The 19656-nt window shown below is 37.4% G+C and overlaps 1 protein-coding gene across 5 annotated transcripts in view; it reads right to left on the bottom strand.

Annotated features, from left to right (window-relative positions):
* Nucleotides 1–272: 272 nt before the first annotated feature.
* The window catches only part of TTC8 (tetratricopeptide repeat domain 8), a 66033-nt gene continuing 46649 nt past the window's right edge, over nt 273–19656 (bottom strand). For 4 of the 5 annotated variants that reach the window (XM_065593498.1, XM_065593501.1, XM_065593500.1 and 1 more), the window contains 8 exons: nt 18162–18247; nt 16072–16159; nt 11790–11900; nt 9392–9531; nt 6941–7115; nt 5644–5766; nt 2319–2402; nt 273–936 (listed from right to left, as the gene is read on the bottom strand). In XM_065593498.1, coding sequence (XP_065449570.1) covers nt 820–936; nt 2319–2402; nt 5644–5766; nt 6941–7115; nt 9392–9531; nt 11790–11900; nt 16072–16159; nt 18162–18247 — 924 coding nt within the window. In that variant the 3' untranslated portion in view covers nt 273–819. The remainder of the gene's footprint in view (nt 937–2318; nt 2403–5643; nt 5767–6940; nt 7116–9391; nt 9532–11789; nt 11901–16071; nt 16160–18161; nt 18248–19656) is intronic. The other variant, XM_065593503.1, reaches the window with a different exon arrangement.

Raw genomic sequence — 19656 nt, 5'->3', positions numbered from 1 at the left:
GGGGTTTGTGATGGCCAGTGGCACCTAAATGTTGGATTAGGTCCCTAAAGTAGCAATTAGGCACCTATGTCCTCCTTGTGAATCTGATACTCAAGCATCTGTCCTCTTAATATATTACTATGGACCTAATCCTTGGACTTTGTTCTGTTAGTGAGAGAGAAGCATGCACATTATGCTATTAATGCCAATTCTACTGGATTTCTCAAAATCCTTTCTTTCTTGAAAATAAGTATAAGAAAAACTGGAAGCAATAGTAATAATATAACAATGGAAACATATCGAACAATTTATTTTATATCAACAGAATATAAAGGAAAATATATAATGTTTTTGCTTCATATAACAAGAAATTTATTCATAAACTGTACTCATAATAACTTAATACACAAACTAATCAGTAAGAATGTACAGTATCAAAAGCCATGCTTGAAAGACAGACATGAAACCTTTTTGTCTCAATGCTGCACTGTCAAAGAAGATTAAAAACTTGCCAAAAAGTCAGGAAAAAATCCTTTAAAATGCTTCCTGAATATTAAATGGAGAATTGTCTGATGCTATCAGAGTTGCAATATCTTATTCTTTACTCAGAAATAATTACAATGCATGTTCTAGCCACATGTAAAAAGTGAAATGTCTTGCCTATTATGTTACAAGTCAGTTCAGAATTTTTTAAACTTTCCCTGCTATCCAAACCAAACACAGGCCTTTTAATAAGGAGGGTTTGTTCCTATTTAATTCTCTGCTATAATTTTGTAAAATATTTTATAGTATCTCTGTTGTAAAATCATTTGAGCTATTTTACATGACAGAAATATGGCATCAAAGCATGGCGAAGTGCTGTTTTAACTGTTTGATGAGCTGTTGTGTATCAACATGACCTGGAAATGCTTCCTTTGACTTCTGAGCAGCTATATAACTCCTCTGGAGATCTCCAACCTGCAAGACACATACACAAACACTCTAGTCACAAACAGTGCACTATTTATTGCATGTACTCTGAGCAGCACACTTTCTGATGCCATGACACTTCCTCCCCAAGTGTCCAAGTAAGCTGGTCCCAAGACTGAACAAATAAGTTTGATATAGGCCTAAAACCTCTAGTACAAGTGAGGGCTTTGAATAGAAAAGGACAAGGTACTGCAGGAGACCTCTATGTAACCTGTGAACCATAGAACACAGCACTGTGATGACCTCATCAAAAAGACCTTCAGAGGGAGGATTTAAGAATAGGTGGGCTGGAGTCCTGGCTAGAAAGGCTGTCACTACTTATATACCAGTGTATTACGTTGGGTGTAGGGGTTACATTAGCGGACTGCATACAAAGCTGGTCTGCCCTAACTCCTGTAAAGTTTCCCTGTGCACAGCCTATGTAAATAGGCAACATGTAGAGACCAGGATACAGTCCTTCATCAGTAAGTATGGCAAATCATTTTTACACTTTAAATCTTGTGCTTTACAATGGAGAGGGTATGTTTAAGAATTAGTGGGTTATTCTCACTTTGATGTATGCACATAGCTCTTTCGTGTTAGTGAGCTACCCACATAGCAGACTTGCATCTGAATCTTCTTCAAGGTGAAGGCAGAGGCAAAGAGCAATTTGTACTTGCAAAACATTTCAAGACCTGTACACGCTACTCTTTTTATTACCAATGAGATTGTAATAGATAATGGGCATGAGTTTAAGAAAATTTTCTCAAGTTAGCTCGTCTTATCTACAGCACTTGATTCAAAACTAGTTTCCTACACATACTCTAACACGTCAAACTTATTTTCAATATAGATCAGGATAGCTCTTCTGCATTTTTCTTTCAAACTAAGTGAACAAAAGATAAATTACCAGTTCAATAACTGAAGTGTCTCTTATGACAGAAGTGAATAAAAAGCAAAAGTCAAAGGCATTAAAGTTGAAAAATATTATATTCCAGTATCCTGTAAAATTATGGCATAAACAATTTTAACATTCTTTTCCCTGTTAAGAAATCATAATAGGATGCTATTTTACTACTTAATATACAAAATGATCAAATAACTATACAGACCACAAATGAAGTGAAAATTCTATAATTCAGTAAATTTATGCAAATCCAAGGAATTACTACATAGCTAAAGGCCTTCAAAGTAGACACTTTTATTCTCAAAGGAAATTTGATTGATGGTGTTGGAATTCCAATCCCTGTGCATTACAGTGTAGACATACATGTTTAATCTAAAGGGTAGACGCTTTGCATTTTTTCATTCACGTGTCTGAAAACTTGTTACATGCAAACAAAACTTGTTAAGCTTTCAGATGACAGAAGAAGAAGAAAACAGTACATTACCTGGTCAGAGAGTGCTGCAAAATTGAAATGGGGCTCATACATATGAGGTGCTAAAGATGAAGCAGTCTGCAGTAATGCTCTTGCCTACATAGATTAAAAACAAGACTATATTGAAACATGTGAATGGGGGTGGAGAGGGAGAATGAGGAGAAAATGTGTTTTGTTCTGTGACGACATCATCTTGGATTGTCCCATAAGTCTTAAAATACACATGAGCAATATTCACCACTATATAAAGGCATAATTACAATTTAATAGCAGTGAAATTAATGGGAATCGCGCCTGTATTAACAAGGCAGAGTTGGAGCTTTAAATAGGCAATTTAGTACTAAATACCAAATAGAACATATTCCTCAAAAAAGGGGAAACTTTGAGAAACTGATCTAAATTTCTAATGGAGTTGGAGCTACTGTCTATTAAAACACTGCCTAATGCTCTGGAGTATTAAGTGTCCTTGAAAACCTAAAATCTGATCTCCTGAAAATGACATTTTTCAGGTTTAAGATGTCCCAGTGTGTATTGTTTTTATTGGGAGTTTTATGGTTTTCTTTTCACTTACTTTGCTATTAGCTCCCCTAAAATTCCAGAATCCTGAGCTGGATGAAATACAAATGAACATGTATCTGATATTATTCTATTCCCCCTGCATTTTCCCTGAAGCATTGTTCCAGTGAGCTGGCCAGGGAATGAAATTGACAAGAGTTCTGCTCTCTGCAGTGCTTGGAGAGCAGAATTCTCATCACTCGCTGTCCCCTGCAGGCTCACAAGAACAGATCCGACAGGAAGAGCTGAAAGATGGTGAGAGGTGCATGTAAGCATCCATACTCTCAAATGATCCAGCATTCTGATTTGCTCAGCCTAAACAGCTGATGTTTTTCACACTTTTTTTGGAGAGCTGATGATTTTAAAACAAACAAACCAACAACCTGTAGTTGCATGAAAAGTTTGTGGGTGTGTGGATTTTTTGAGGTTGTCAGGTTTGAAAGTATTCCACTAAATATTGAACAAGCTGCCCAATAGCCATCAGGAGTCATCCTTTTAAGTGACAGGTTACTATAGTATTAAACTAGTGAAAAATAACACGTGTGTACACATACATTATATATAAACTGAATTAATATACGGAAGATAAAAGTAATGCTATGAATGCAATACAAAAGTAAGTTCTTCTTGTGAATATTTTCCATTTTTTAATAGGAACTTTGTGGACATTTCAAATAAAATGTACTCTAATGATCATCTCCATAAAATAGGTATTCTGCTATTTTGAAAAAAAGGCTATTAACATTAAGGTTTAGCACCCAAGTTGGGCTTTTGAGTATGCATTACAATACAGTCAAATTATGGAATAATTTGTTTCTCAACTACTGTCAATTTATTATACCATCCTAGATAAATTTACTATATTTGAGTCTTTCATTTTTATACTTAAAATAATGTATTTTTCATAAAGGTCTTGAATATTTTTGAGCAATTTATCTTTGCTATTCATTTAAATTTTGTCAGCACACATACTGTACTTTTTTCTTTTCAATTATTGGATTAATTTTCTTTAGGTACAGTTCAGGGGATTAAACAGTTGAGTATCTAATAGCTGCAAACTTCCATAGGTTATGTATGTTAGCAAGTCTTCACTGTTATTCTTACACAAAGTATTAACTAAATTAATGGAAAATGTTTGGCCTGGATGTACAGTACTGCATGTTATACATAGGCATTAAATTGAAAAATGCCAATTTAAAAATTAAAGTTACAAGCAACTGAAAACAGGGGATTAGGCTGGAAATGCTTATCCAGCCTTAATTATAAGCAGTACCCACCTCTCGCAGTATAATTGGACTAAGGCTCCATCTGGGATATAAATTTATGTATATTGACTGAATGGGAAACAAAATAAAACTGAACTTCATCTGTCACAGCAAAGATCAGCATGAGGGTATGTTAAATGTTACCATGGTGATTGCTAGGATACTTGTATAAAGTTAGCTCTATAAATGACTTGCTGCTTTGGAACAGATTTACATAAGTACTGTATATTCTTCTGGTGTGTGTATGTAATATATAAATCAACCAAACCAGTTTTGCTGTTCAAATGAAAAGATTCAGTTCTTACTGAGGGCCTATTCTGATTGACTTTCCAACCAATGTAGGATTGATTTTCATGTGATTTACATGGAAAAAGTAGTAAAATGTGTTTATTCTAACAGAGACAAGGTGGGTGAGGTAGTATCTTTTTATTGGACCAACTTCTGTTGGTGAGAGAGACAAGCTTTCAAGTTTCTCAGACCTGAAGAAGAGCTCTGTGTAAGGTAATCAGTGTCACAGCTAAATACAAGGTAGAACAGATTAAACATAAGGCGTTAATACATTGCGAGACCATTCAAGATGAAGAGGGCAGTTAATGCCTCTGCAGTCATAGGACAAAGGAGGGTAAGTGTTACAAATTGTTGTAATATACAGATTATTCCAACATGCATATCATCTATATTTAGCTACACTTAGGGTGCATTGCAAAGAAAGCCTTACAGGAAGGCATTCTGTTCCTGTACAAAACTTGCTCCAATATGGTGTACTACCTTTTTTACCTTATTATGAACACTCACTTATGTACAAAGTGAAAAAAAATGCTGCTATCCAGTTATGTTCAGGGTTCCCTTTGTGCCCAGGGTAGTGGCATATTCTTGTCTATTGTAATTTTTCTATATCATTTTCCAATGCCTTAGCATGGAATATTATTATTTATTTAAGCCAATGGTCACATTCTAATATGAATGCTTAACTCAGAAAAATATCAAGGTAGCTTTCGTGATTACAATGCATACATTTTAATGAGGCAATCTCTTCATCACCTCTTTGTAGAAGAAATCCCTTGGCACCTGATAATGGACTTTTGTTTTTTTCTTCCCACCTACCTCAGTCAAGCAATATATTCCAACAGGGTGTTCAGCATATTGAGGCAATGAGTACAGGATAATTTGTTTGCTCTAATTCAGGCCATAGCATTTTTATCCTCTTTTGCTTCTGGGCTACCATTTTACCTTCAGAAAACCCTAGTTTGCCATAACTGTCAACAGCAGATGCTGTGAAGGCATTGCAAACATTGCTTGTCTTCAACCAGCCACTCGAGGGTTTGAGGACATGAGTCTAGTGGTGCATGCTATGAAAATCCAGAGGCTACCTCAAAACATGCATCTGAGTTAAACTTTGCTGACAAGCAAGCCATCTGGCTGGTTTCTCACTCAACTGAAATTTCCTTGAAATCAAGATGCTAACCACAGGAGGTTCAAAGCAAGCATCTCACATAGCTTTAGAGTTTAGCACCAACCTGCTCAACATGACCCCTTCGTATCTCCAGCACAGCCAAGTTGTTATAAGCTTCTGCATGGTCATTATTATTGGCTAGGGTCAGCTTGAAACACTGGTAAGCCAAGTTCAGGTCACCTATTCCCTAAAAATATCAACAGAGTTTTTCACTCATCCAAAAGTTTGACAGTAAATTTCAGGTTGCTTAGTTGTCCTTTTTGTTTTAAAGGAATGTTTTTTCATCTGGATGTACTATTGTAAAATAAAAATTTTGTTACTTTAAATAAAAACACACTGACAGAAACCCTACACACAATTCCAGTTTTTCTCAATTGCCTTTTGCCCCCCTCTCCTCATATGGGGGCTTCTTACTCTAGTACAAATATCAGTATCTCTGGTCTGAAACATTTGCTAATGTTTCAATTATATGATTTAAACTGATACAATGCAAGGTCACCTTGAAACTGCCAAACACTAAGAAATACATGCATCATAGCTTTTAAACTTCTGAGGGTGTCAAAATGTATGCATTAAGGGTCTTATCCTAATTCCAGTAAAGTCAATGGAAGCAATCCCATTTACCTAAGGTAGAACACTGTTGAAAGCTAAATGGTGTACAGAAGTCTACTTCCAGGCAGGGAGTTAAAGAGAAATACAAACTAGGTTATGCATTAATGTGATATTCTCCTCCATATGAAAGGATTTTACAATGAACTCTATTAAAATGATAGAAAATTAACAAATTAGATAACTTGAATATCTTTACTGGACAATTACCACTTGTATTTCTGTTTTAAAAAGCAAGCTGTAACAGATGCACCTTCTCAGCCACAACACGTGCTACTCTAGGGTCTAATTCTATTCTAATACTCTAATTCGATTGCCATAAAAATTGTTATCCAATAGCATGTAGCAATCCAGCACTTCCTGTCTAAGGGGAAGCAGCTGTAGGAGAAACTACTTTTGAATCTGGTATCTTAGTCTAATAGGTTTGCAACAGAACAAGTTCCACCAGGTTCTGTCGGAGAGTCTTTCAGCAAGATGTGACAACATGCCAAACTGGAAGAATGAAAGTTTCCTCTCCTGGGGTTTCTTCCTGTTCTGAACTGTTAGTAAACCCTCACCCCAACTAAATATGTGCTGTGCTTCCAACTAAATATGTGCTGTGCTTTATTCTGTACTATCAGACTTCCATACTGTACATTTTTTCACAACAGGCCTTTGGGTCTATCATACCAAGTCCTTTTCCTTCAGCATTATTGTTTTTTTTTTTTTCAGTAAACTCATATTTATTCAGAAAAACTTTAATTTTTTCATACCACAGCCACATGCCCCAAGTTGTACCAAACATCTGCTGCCTCCTCCTCATTTTCAGCCAAAGAAAGTGCACGTTCAAGGGAGGTCAGTGTCATATCATACTGCTGGGCAAAGAAGCAACAGAGGCCCAGATTGTTAAATAGCTGGCAGTTATAAACACCCATCTGCAGGAGACGCCTAATTCAAGAGAAAAATAATTTAACAGTTTTAGATGTATTGCAAGTATGAATTTCTTTCTAAATGGGAAATCTTCCCTCCATCCCAACAGGATTAGGCATGCCTAAGTACATTACATAACAATAATATGATCTGAAAGAAGTAAAATAAATTGAGTTCAAAGCAAATGTGAATTTTAAAAAGTAAAAACCGCAGTTAATCGTGGGCAATGACCATCCTGTTTGTCTCTGCCTTTCAAACACCAATGGACACAGCACTGATTCTACACATAGAAATAGTCTATGCAAAATGCTGTGTGTGTAAATCGAAACTCTCACACTTTGGCTTGTCAGATGTGCCACTACATTTGCTTTTAGTGTAACTCAGAGTTGGATATATCCCTCATCGCCCAACCTTAAAGTTGTAACTTGTTGCTATCACTTTTTATAATCACTCTTTATACTTAAGTTATTTTGGCCCAACCCTGGGCTTTCAGCAAAAGTGAAATCAGAAATTATCTAACCTTTAATCTGATTTACATAGTAGGCATATTAGATGCTGCACATTAACTTTCAACAAAAATTTGAAAAGTGTGTTTTATTAAATTAGAACTCTTTTATAAGATTTAGAGGGAAAAGTACACGTAAGATTAGATCTTAGAATGAATGTAGCTGCTTTGCATGGGAGCACAGGCAAATTCTGGACCTAAAGCCAGCATAGCCAATGCCAGGGGGATCACCATAATGAAGGGAGATCTTCAGGTGGCATAGAACTAGCATAGATGCTGTAGTCCATAGAGCTAGCTTAGCCTTTTATTTTACTCAGAAGTAACACAAGGAATCTACAGGCCTGTACCATGTAAGACATCGGTTTAAACAAGTTAGCAGAAGTATGGTAGGCCTGTGATATAGCATAGATAAAATGGCCCAACAGTTACCCTAGATTTTGGGAAACTGGGAACAGCTTGCTCAATAGAGGGAGTTGGTACATAACAGTACTAGGCAACTACAGGAACACTGAACTGGTACTGGGCTTGGATATTTTAGGACAGAATCATTGGCAGATGTCTAACTACAAACTTGCTTGAGCAATAGGTGACTGTGTGATAATGAGTTAAATGACATTAATATGTTAACCTATAGGATAACTGCACCCCAATATTATGAGGGTGACAAAGTTAGATTTGGACATGGAAGGCTAAGCATCAGAATGATTGTGATAGTGCCCAGGCCCTATAATAGGACAAGCCACTTTGTAATGGGGGTTGGCGTTCCATCATTGACCGTTCAGCTCTTCATTATCTACCACCAATCTTTGGGCACTGAAGATCTGGGACCATCGGAATTATTTGGCATGCTGGAGGCAGGGCTGGTCCTTTGTCTCTCACGGCTAGGTCCCCAAGGAAGGGTGTAAGTATATGAGCATATGCAGGGAATGACACCAAAGATATCCCTAATACTGTATTACTCCATCTGTTTGTGTGATTTGCGGCTTTTTTGTCCTTACTAATTGGCTGTTATTAAAACAAGGCTTTGCTTTGCCCTCAGTATGAGTGTCTTTGCCATATATCCCAAGGTTCCCTACAAGACATTCAACTTACCAGTTTTAATGCTTTGGGGCGGGGGCAGGCTTCAGGGGGATGCGGGGTCTAGGACAGCCTGGGGAATTAGCAGGGGGTCTGGCGCCAGCAGTAGTGAGTGACCTGGCCCCAGCCCGCCCATGTCCCTGCTCTGCCCCCTTTCCCCCAAGCCCTCACCCCACCTCTTTCCGGCTTCCTCCCCCGAGCGATGCTGGGAGTCGGTGGAGTGTCTCAGTGCTGCTGGTGCCAGGCCCCCGCTAATCCCCCAGGCCACCCTGGACCTCGCATCCCCCTGAAGAGCAGGCCCCCCCCAAAGCACAGTAAGCCCAAACATTGATGGAGCCAGGCCCATGTTCCTAAATATTGGTGGAACATGGAGCCCATATAACTCGCTGCCAATCCTTCAAGGTGGTGTGTCCCTCCTGCAAAATGAAGTTGAAAATCAGGTCCTTTTGAGTCCCCTCTTCATTCATTAATCAGGTACTCAACCATTTTGATGCACTTTTATTTTAACAATCATCCTGCATATTAAGTGCTTAAGTGTAATTACCATATTATAGGTATAGAAGATATTAGAGTAGGTATGTTGGTGATACAGTAGGCAATATTTCTCCATTTGCTTAGACACCTTTGATTCCTACACCCTTGCATTTTCTTTGGCACTATCAATGTTACAAAAATATTTCTCTTCAATATTAATCTTTACTTGCGCACACACCTGTAAAACCGCAAAGCTATCTCAGGTTGGTCTGAATAAAAGTGGTTACTGCCAATGCATGCAATGGCTTCCACATGAGTGTTATCTTGTTTTAAGACTTCTCTGTAGTATTCTGCAGCTAAAGAGATGTTATTCATTTCCTGCACATCAAAAATACAAAAACAAATGAACAAATATTTTGCAAACTGTAGTAATCTTGATTTTTATCATTTTATTAAGCTCTTATAAAGTGCCATAAACTTACACAGTGCTTTACAGGGCCTGGGGAAGGAGCTGGCAACCTAAGGGTATGCCTACACTGCAGCTGGGAGCGTGCTTTTCAGTGAAGGGAGACTGACATGGGTTGGCTTTTGCTTGAGCTAGTATGCTAAATTAAATGAGCACCAAGTATTACAATGAGTCTCTGAAAACTGGAATCATGGAATAATTTAGTAAGTTTGTTTCCAGTAGGAAGTGCCAATTAAAATGATCATATTGTATCTAAAAATACACCTGGATGTATGGTATTTGGATGGAGAAGTAGGATAGACTTTTTTGCTTCTTGTAACAACTAGACCTATGTCCCAGGTACTTTGAGGGGTTACTGTCACCAGAGAAACCGCCTCTTGTGGAAGATGCGCGAATGTACAAAATGTAGAGGTCATTCAAAAAGTGGTTTTTTTATTTGTTTAGAGAGCAGTTTGTTCCTCTACCCTATTGCTCATAAAACATCCTACAGTGTATCAAACTATCACCCTGAGCAATTTGACTGAAAACAGTCAAATTAAAACCTGTTCTATCACACAATAAAACTGTAGCAAATTAACTTATGCAAATTTACATTTCTCAAACAAGGAAACATACTAAATTTTAATAATAGTATGATCATTTAAAAACCTGGAGCAGATGGAAAGTGGCAGACCTTCTCTTTTTCTAATGCCTAAGGAGAAAGTGACAATGAAGGTGTTTGGTACATATGTCCCTCCAGGCATGTACAAAGAGAGCTGAATGGTTGTATGCGATGGTACAAATCTTTAATTAAGTTATAAATCTGTAGTTATGTGACACACCAAGGCCCATCAGTACAGAAACAAACATCTTTCTATAACAATGGTGCAGAGAAATATCTAATACAGTCTGCAGTACAAAAATTCATAAAAAGGCTGCATAATGTTAAGGATAGTCTACAGAATAATATGCCACATTATTTAAACACCGCTTTCTTAGCTGCGTTTAAAGATTCAGATAGGATGACCAGAAAAAGGATTGCAGATTTTTCTTTATAAAAAAAAAACCAAAAACATTTACCTTGAAAATGGGTATTAGACAAAAATGGATGGCTTCTTCTTTATACTTTGAAATAGATTTATTGCCATTTCAGTGTACAAGGCAAACTACAACAATATAAAACTCAATACTTCTCTGTTTTTAATGGCAGCATTTTCTTTAATGCAAAATAAAAGCAACTACCTCTGATTATCAGCCTACAATGAAACCACTGTTCTATTTTAAAATATTAGTACCGTATATACTCATTCATTAGCCCGTTCGTTTATAAGCCGACTCCCCCAAGATGGTTAGGTAAAAATAGCAAAAACTGTATGATCCTTTCATAAGCCAATCCTATATTTCGGGGGTTAGCAAACTTTGGCTCCTGGCCCATTAGGGTAAGCCACTAGTGGGCCTGGACGTTTTGTTTACCTGGAGCGCTCACAGGCACGGACCCCCATTGGCTGGGAACGGCAAACCGCGGCCACAGGGATCCGAGGGGCTCCATGCCTGCAGACGCTCCAAGTAAACAAAACGACAATGTATTAGATACTCAATTCAATGATTCCATAGAGTTTAATATCATCAAATTTATAAGCCAACCCCCACTCTTTGATGCATCACTTTTTTACCAAAAATATTTGGCTTCTGAACGAGTATATACGGTAGTTACATTTAAAACAAATACCACCTAAGCTATGACACATTTCAACTTTACTTATTCACAATGACTTAATAGTACTAAGGAAGGCAGCACTGATCTGTAGACTATCCTGCTGTTTAAATCTACTAACAGGCCGTTTGAGACACCAGCACTTTTCTTCTCTTTTAGATCAATGAAAAATGTATAAGCCAATCATAGTACTAAATGGACAATCTGGAAATGCAACACTTGATTTAATGTGGATTTGTTTGTGTCTGAACAAGGAAAAGCATGGTCTGTTTGGTATAGTTAACCAACTGAACAAATAAGCCTGCAAGGCTGTCTTTATTTTGGTAGACTTTCTGTAACATTACCTGTTTCACATTAGTAATGCTGAAAAATAATGTGAATTTTTGATGACCTTACAAGCATATTGAACTTCTGGTCCTTTTTCCTGCATAAGAAAATAACCTTGTTTGCATTAGGGGTAGTGTAGTACATGCATACCTCATAGATTCTAGCAATCCCACAAAGAAGGGTCACTTCTCCAGGAAATTTATCTAATCCTTGCTTGAAAAGATGTAAAGCTGTCAAAGGCTGATCCAACCGAAAATACACCTGAGCAAAGAAAAAGTGTATATAAATGTCAAATATTGATATTCATGCTCAGACAGCTGTTTGACAAAAGAAGAGCTAGCAGCAAGAGAGAGAATCTTCTTTTGATGCAGAAGCCATTATCTCAAATAGTCATATGAGCATCATTGGGGAAAATCTTTGCAGTGATGCTAAAAATGTGACAGTCTTAATTATTTAAGTGCTAAAAACATGCCTGGAACTGTACAAGAACCACAGCAAGACATTTCCTGTCTCTATATTTATTACTTATAACATAGGTCCCTGGACCTATAATTCACAAAACTAACAACAACAAAAAGTCAGTGTGCACTGGGAGATTAAGATGATGTCACCTTAAATGTTTTAAACATATTAATCTAAAAAATGATGATGGTCACATTTTGAGCCTTATGGAAGAAGTGAGTCTTAAGAGGAATTTGAATGAAGAAAGTGTATTTTAGAATTCATGGAAAGTCTTCTACTCTGGCCAAATGACAAAGTGGACAGTGACATTTGCAAGCTTCCTCATATTGCTCTGCCAAAATGTCTCCAGTCATATTTAGACAAGACGATCCCTTGTCTAAAGGGTAGTTCAGTCTGCGTGGCCTGTCAATCTTTAGTTTTTGTGTTGGTAATACCAGTATGGTGCTAATAGTGATGTGGAGACCTGTCCTGTAAGAACTACAGTATAACTGGAAAGAGACCATCAACTGATGTCACAAAGACCATTTAAGCAGCACTCCGATAGTATAACTTTCTGAGACTACTGGAATGAAGCACATCTGAATCTGTTACAGAGAAGGAAAAAAGCCATATTCTACATGAATCACTCATGCCATTCAATTCCCCAAGCTGATTACTCATATGTCAGTAGAAAAGTGTTTCAGCTATATATACTTCAGAGTAAAGCAAGACACATTTAAAGTGCTTGTGCTAGTGGAATAACATAGTAAATAACGTTTGATTGTAATATATGAACAATGGACAAATAGCTGCCATTGGTGTTGTTTAATATAATAAGTGACCCAAAGGAGTAAAGCATCAACATTACAAATTAAAGAAACCATCACAGCTAGTAGCACAATACAGCTCTTCTGCTTTTGAGATTTATGCAGGGAATTCTGAATGCAAATGATCAAGTTATTATGGTCAAATCTTTAATTAATCTATAAACAGATATATGGTGCTTTGCATGCACACACAGTGGCATTCTTTGAAAAGTGACAATGGGGTAATTTTAATGATCTAATTGACAGCAAGTATTTCTCAAGTAAGGGACTGCAGTTTCAAACTGATCATGGTAAAATTAGAATTAGAATAGTAGGATCAGTGGAAAAATTTGCCTGATATTTGCTAAAAGAAGAACAGGAGTACTTGTGGCACCTTAGAGACTAACAAATTTATTAGAGCATAAGCTTTCGTGGACTACAGCCCACTTCTTCGGATGATATTTGCTAGTATCTCCTATATTAAGAAAAAAAAATCCTTCCTGGGGAGAAGGAATAAAGAAGATTGAGGCTAGCTGCTGCTTTTTCTTTTTTTCTTTTTTCTTTCTTCTGCTTGCTAGACCCTGACTGCACAAGTGACAGTATCAATTAAGCAGACATTTTAAGCAATGGGACATCAACAATCTATTCCTAGCACATTCCATCTGTGGATGTCACACGTGTGTTGTATCTAAAGCAGCCTTCAGAACATTCACTATACATTTCAGTTTATAATCTGTAGAGCAGCTTCAGATGGATTTAATATCTGCATTAAGCCTTAAACTTGAAAGAAATGTCTCCATTGTATCTGTCATGCTCATTTTCCTTTCTTTAATTAACATTTGAATTTATTTTACTATTTCTCATCAACTGCTTTCTACAATCAAATCTCTCTTTAAAGAGCTTCAGCAGAGAATATATAGATAAGAGAATACACGATAGTGGGTATAGCTTTTTAATTAGCAAGTGTTTGAGATGATCATATTACTCAATGTGGCAAACACGAATGACTTATGCAAGTCATCCTAAATAAGTGGAATTAACCCTTTACACAAACCACACCTGCATGTACCCCATAACTTACACACCATTTTAGAACTGTTTCTGAGAGAGTCTTTAAAATAGTTATTGATTATTTTGTATCCATCCACTGTAAAGCTCAGCTTTCCTTATACTATAAGTAAAACTGCACAAGCCTGAAGGGCATAAAATTAATTTTTAAAACCTCTTAAAAATAGCTTTTCAAATGATCAGAATGCTATGAAAGTCTGACATGTTGTATCCTTCTGGAGCTAACAGCAAGTGCTGAATGTTACCCCTTCTGGAGAGCTGGGAACCTCCTAGTTCTCTGGTGTAAAAGTCCCATTTCCAGCTCTGCTGTCGTGAAATAGTTTGACTCCTTGGAGTTCTTGACTTGTACAAAACAATTCCCTATTTCTTATTCCCCTTCCCCATCTTCTGGCCTTAAACCAATGTTTCTCAAAGCGTGGAGGAGGAAGATCTTAGGATTAGCCAGATTGATGTGCAAAAAACTGTTAGTTTTTCCACAAATCTCAACTTTCACTTTTTTTTTAATTAAATCTCTACTTGTTATGGAGATTAAAATGTGACTAGGATGTAGCTGATACTGATGTCTGCCTGATTTTGCAGAGAGCCTGAAACAATACCTCTTTGATATGAACTGCTGCTAACCCAGATGCTAATTCACTACTCAAAGCACAGCAGAAGCATCATACTATAAAAAGCAATGCATGTGCTCTGAGTAATCACTTATTTTAGGGATGCCTTTCATAGCTGTATTGAAAAAGCAGGAGGGGAAATAGGTTTCCTTCTCTTGGGGGTGGTGTGTCAGCTTTCCAAAGTCTGCGGAAATACTGCCTTACGTAACATCTTTAGTGCAATCAAGTGAATAACTGAAGCACATGTAGACGTATTCGAGTAGCTTCAATCTACCTATCTCAAATAACAATGGTAGTGAAGCCCTGGCAGCAGGGGCTAGTCATTAGAATAGGCTTGCAAAGCCCATGCAGTCATGGCTTCATTGCTATTATTATTCAAGCTCCTAGATAAAAGATACCTTGAGGGCTTGTTTATATGGTCAGTTAGTGCAAAGCAAACCAGGGTGTAAAGCTGTTGCATGCCACCTGGCCATGTGGACCCTGCTACCGTGTACTAAAAGTTCTGTAGTGTGCTTTGACACACTCTTTCTGCCCACAAACTGTGTGGACAAGCCCTTAAACTGCAAGTTTCCTGGAGCAAGCCTGTCTCTCCTTGAATGTCTGGAAAAATGTCTAGAACATCATGTGCACTACCATAAACAACAATGTTGGTGTTTGAGTGGTGATGATGGTTCTTCAAGTGTTTTTGTATATCTTTATGATACAACTTTGTCAATTTCAAGGTCTTTCTGACTGCTACCAATAAATTCCTCTTATTTTGATGTCAGTTGAAAAAAACAGTTTTTAGATCCATCTAGTCACCCTTATTGGTTTATTTCATTGGTCTCCTAAGAAATCAGATAGCTACACATTAAATACAGCAACTCTGATCATTCCTCATCTGTATAGTTCTGATTGGGGTTTGTTGGCAGAGAGAACATAAAGCAGCAGAAGATGGTGTCTTCGAGACTTGCAGACACCACAAAGAAATCCAGTACTTAAACTATGCTCTTGCTTTTGTAAAGAGTTCTGCTAATCACAAATTATCGAATCCATGTAGAGGTCATAGTCTGAAGTACATGAATGCTTGAGCCTGAGGCAACAACAATCTAGCGAGTCTTCTGTTTTCAGTACTTACTTTTGTACTTCCCACACCATTCATCACTATTTTGATATTAAAGAACTGGAATGAGACAAGTTGTGGGGAAAAACATACAGCCAAAAAAAGCTCATCAATAATCCTTTAAAATAAAACCTTATTCTCACAAAACTTTAAAATTTTATACAATGGAAGTCTGAAAAATAACTTGTTCTATTTGTGTCAGTTCTGCTGTTTAAGTTAATTGCATTCTGAAAAGATTGGTGTATTTTAATACATTTTTAAATGGATTTGAAAAGCTACACAATCTGAAAAATGTATCAAGTTGGAAAGTCCCAGCTCGGCTGCCCCCTGGATTTTCATGTATAGATGAGAATTTCAAATTATTCTAAAGCAGGCAGATTTAATTTGATTTGAGAATATCTACTTACTTTTGCTAAATACAATACTGTATCTACCATGTCCTGCTGCTTGAGAGCTGATTTAAATTGTTTTTCTGCTTCACGGTACAATCCTAACCTAAGAGATAATAGATACGTACAGAAAGTTCTTTATTCAGCAATAATATAACTTGTTCAAACAAAGCACTATCCACTAAAAACAAATTAAAAATAACTCATTAAAGTGCCAAAAGTAACGTGGGGGTGGGTGGGGGGTATAAAAAATCATGCACGCGTATGCACCTGCTAAAAGAAAATTCCAGGTTCAAAAGTTAGGAAATGCCAGAATTGCCTTTGTAACCTTAATTCAGCGCCCTTGTGCATTTGCACTGACAGTCTTTTGATCACATACTATTTTTTTCCACAACACTCCTGCCTCATTCAGTATGCAGGATGGATCTGCCCTGGGAGTAAATCAGGGTCGTGTATTGAAAGGAACCTGTCTTTAGGACCCCAGCGTCATTTATTCCAGAAGTTGGAATGTGTGTAGTGAATGAGCTGGGGACAGCAGGAAGAGAAAGAATGGTCTCATCATTAAGGCAGTCAAATGCTGCCTGGGGAAATGGGTTCTATCCCTCTCTCTGCCACAGAATCCTTATATAATACTAGGCAAGTCACTTAAACCAATCTTTTCAGAGGTAGTCACTATGTATTCCTGACTTTCTGGGTGCCTGCCTGCAGTCTCACTGGAGAAATGGTGAGCACTCACAACTGCAACAGAAGTCAACAGGTGATGAGCTCTGAACATATAAAATACTGTATAATGAAATCTCAGGTCCTAGGTGTCTCAAACTGGGCACCAAAAATTTGTGGATCCTTTTGATTTTAATCTGTGTTTCAGTTCCTATCTGTAAAATGGGGACAGTATCCTTCATCTCACAGTGTGCAGTGAAAATAAATCCATTAATGTTTGTGGCACACTCAATCTAGCTCAACAATTGGCAGTCAAACTTCTGACAAACTGGTGGTTAGAAATTTGAAATATAATTTTGGAACTTCCTCGGAAAAGTTCTGCAGCCAACAGATGTGATTAAGTCAGCCCACTTCTGTGGAAGGAGAACATGTTTAAAATTTGGCAAAATTATAAGCGACCGGAAACTGGGTCTTATACTAGGAAGTTTTGAGCAACCTTAATAATAGCTGTTGTCACCCCTGCATATAATTGTGTCAAACACAAGGAGGAAGCTCCAGTGCTCAAAATATTGGAGCCTCGACATTATCTCAGATTGTGGGACAGGGTCTGCTCATTTTTTCATTAATATTCCCAAACTGTAGTCTTCCTTATTAATTAAATATATACCGTACTAGTAAGCCTCCTTATTTGAAAGATGAGACCATTTTATCTAAATTACGAGTCAAGCTCAAACCCTGCTTCACCAGAAAATGCCAATTTGTCTACACTTTCCAGAAATGGACTGGATCCACTGAATTTCTGGTGATACGTAGGCAGTGTTCTGGATGGAACCCTGCCTGCAATGCAGGCTTCAGGCCAGCTCACTTGGTGGGCTGCTGGGAACAACATGGCTTCCAGGTTTGATGGCTCCATGGGAGCTGCACCATATGGGCTATGTCGGAGTCAGGCGCCCAGGGGTTCACAGATTCCCTGCCATGGAACCAGGAGCCTGGAAGTGCCTCAGCTACAGCAGGGCCTGCTTCCATCTCTGCAGCAGGAACCCTGGGAGTCCAAGCTCCAATGCTCCTGGCTCAGCCGTGTCTCTCAGGGCTTCTAGGCTCCCAGCTTCACATGACTCCATTGGGTGCGCCCAGGATCAATTTTGTTTCAAAATATTCTAAATGAAATGCTTTGATTATTTCAAAATGATTTTTTTTTCCTTCTAGGAAATTTCAATTTTTTTGTTTCAAAATGGAACAATGTTTGGAATTTCCTGTAAAACTAATTCCAACTTTGACCAGCTCTAATTTTATTATATTGCCATCCCTTAACTACTTTACTATACGAACACCTCTTAGTACTATACAATTCGACCTTGAAGTTTAGGAAATACTGTACAATTATAAGAAACTAAAGTTCATGTTCCTCAGATCACAATCAATCACTAAAGAATAGAAAAATGGCTTACCTATAGTAGCATTTCCCAATTTGGACTTTCCACCACCAGTCCTTGTACTGTGCATGCTCTGTGGCAAGTGCTGCCAAATCTAAAGCCTTTAAAAAATACACAGACACACACCCACACCTTAAAACTGGCATTTCCAGGTTTCAACAAAGAATACTGAAGAAAAATACAAGCTGTAAAGAACAGCAAAATGTAAAAATATTGAATAAGATGCTTTGGTACATACAGACATTGTTTTTTACATATAGACTACGGAAGGATTATTACTTTATTTCTATGAAGATTGAATCATAAAATGTTTGAAAGGATTACAGCAGGATGTAATCATACATGCTTTTTAACAGTTATACATAATGCAAAAGAGGAACTAGGGAACACATTTAATGAGATTGTAGAGACTATGTAAGGTATCCATAAGTCTAAGCATAGACATTTTTCACGTTTTCCCATCATCCATGGGGGAAATTTACTAAAAGCGACTTTTTCTTTAAAAAAAAAAAAAAGTTTAAGTGCTGAGGTAGTTCTGCTTGAGATAGTGTACAAATTATCTTGGTTTTGGTGATATCAGGCCTTTTCCACCTGGATCATTTGAGTACAGTGCACTTTCAAATGAGTATGGGGAAAAAAATAGGAAGGCTTTTCTCCCTCCTAACCCTCCACAGTCAGCGATGTTTGAAAGGTAGGTATGCTATTCAACACACTTTGCTTGAACAGGGACCATTAGAAGGGTCATATTTCCACAGATTAAAAATCAGAAAGACGCTCTAGTTTATCTTTTTTTTTTTTTTTTTTTTTTTTAATTTCTGATTTCAGGTCATGGCATATTGTGCTGAAAGAATTATAGTCTATACTGTATTGAAAGGCTATAAAACATACAAGCTGCAGAATTGTTTGAAATTCCATTTTCCATCATAACATAAGATGTCAGAGTAAAAGCTACACTTCCATTATAGCAGTTTCACCAGAAATAGTCTAAAAAGCTTTTAAACAAAATATTATGAAAATAGACATACGTGGCCATGAAGCTCAGAATTGACTTGATTTCTTCATAACTATTTCATAGAACCACAGAAATCAGAAATGGAAGACTCCTATTACAGTAGCTAAACCAAGGGCTGGTAGAGAACTGTTTCTTAGGTATGTGTTTTGTTTTGTATGTGTGTTGTTTTTGTTTTGTTGTATTTTTACAGTAAACTAGTAAAGTTCTTGTGTATGCAATACAGAAACAACTGATAGCTGTATATCTGAAATGCCAATATTAAGTTGACCAAGTGGCAAGTGTTTCTGGGTTTTGATTCCCAGTTGCTTGCTCCTGCAGCTAGCACAATTAGGACTGCTTTAAAGACAGCAGGCCAGATCTTCAGCTGGTGTAAAATTGTCATAGCTGCATTGACTTGAACAAAGCTACAATGCTTCACTCAAGTTGAGGACCTGTCCCAGCATATTCAATTCTGAGAAAGAGAGACTTGCTTTGTGTAATCCTCCAGAAAACTAAGGA

The sequence above is a fragment of the Chrysemys picta genome, chromosome 4, assembly GCF_011386835.1.
Source record: "Chrysemys picta bellii isolate R12L10 chromosome 4, ASM1138683v2, whole genome shotgun sequence".
NCBI lineage: Eukaryota > Metazoa > Chordata > Testudines > Emydidae > Chrysemys > Chrysemys picta.
The sequence above is the reverse complement of the archived record's forward strand: the minus strand, read 5'-3'. Positions and strand labels throughout refer to the sequence as shown.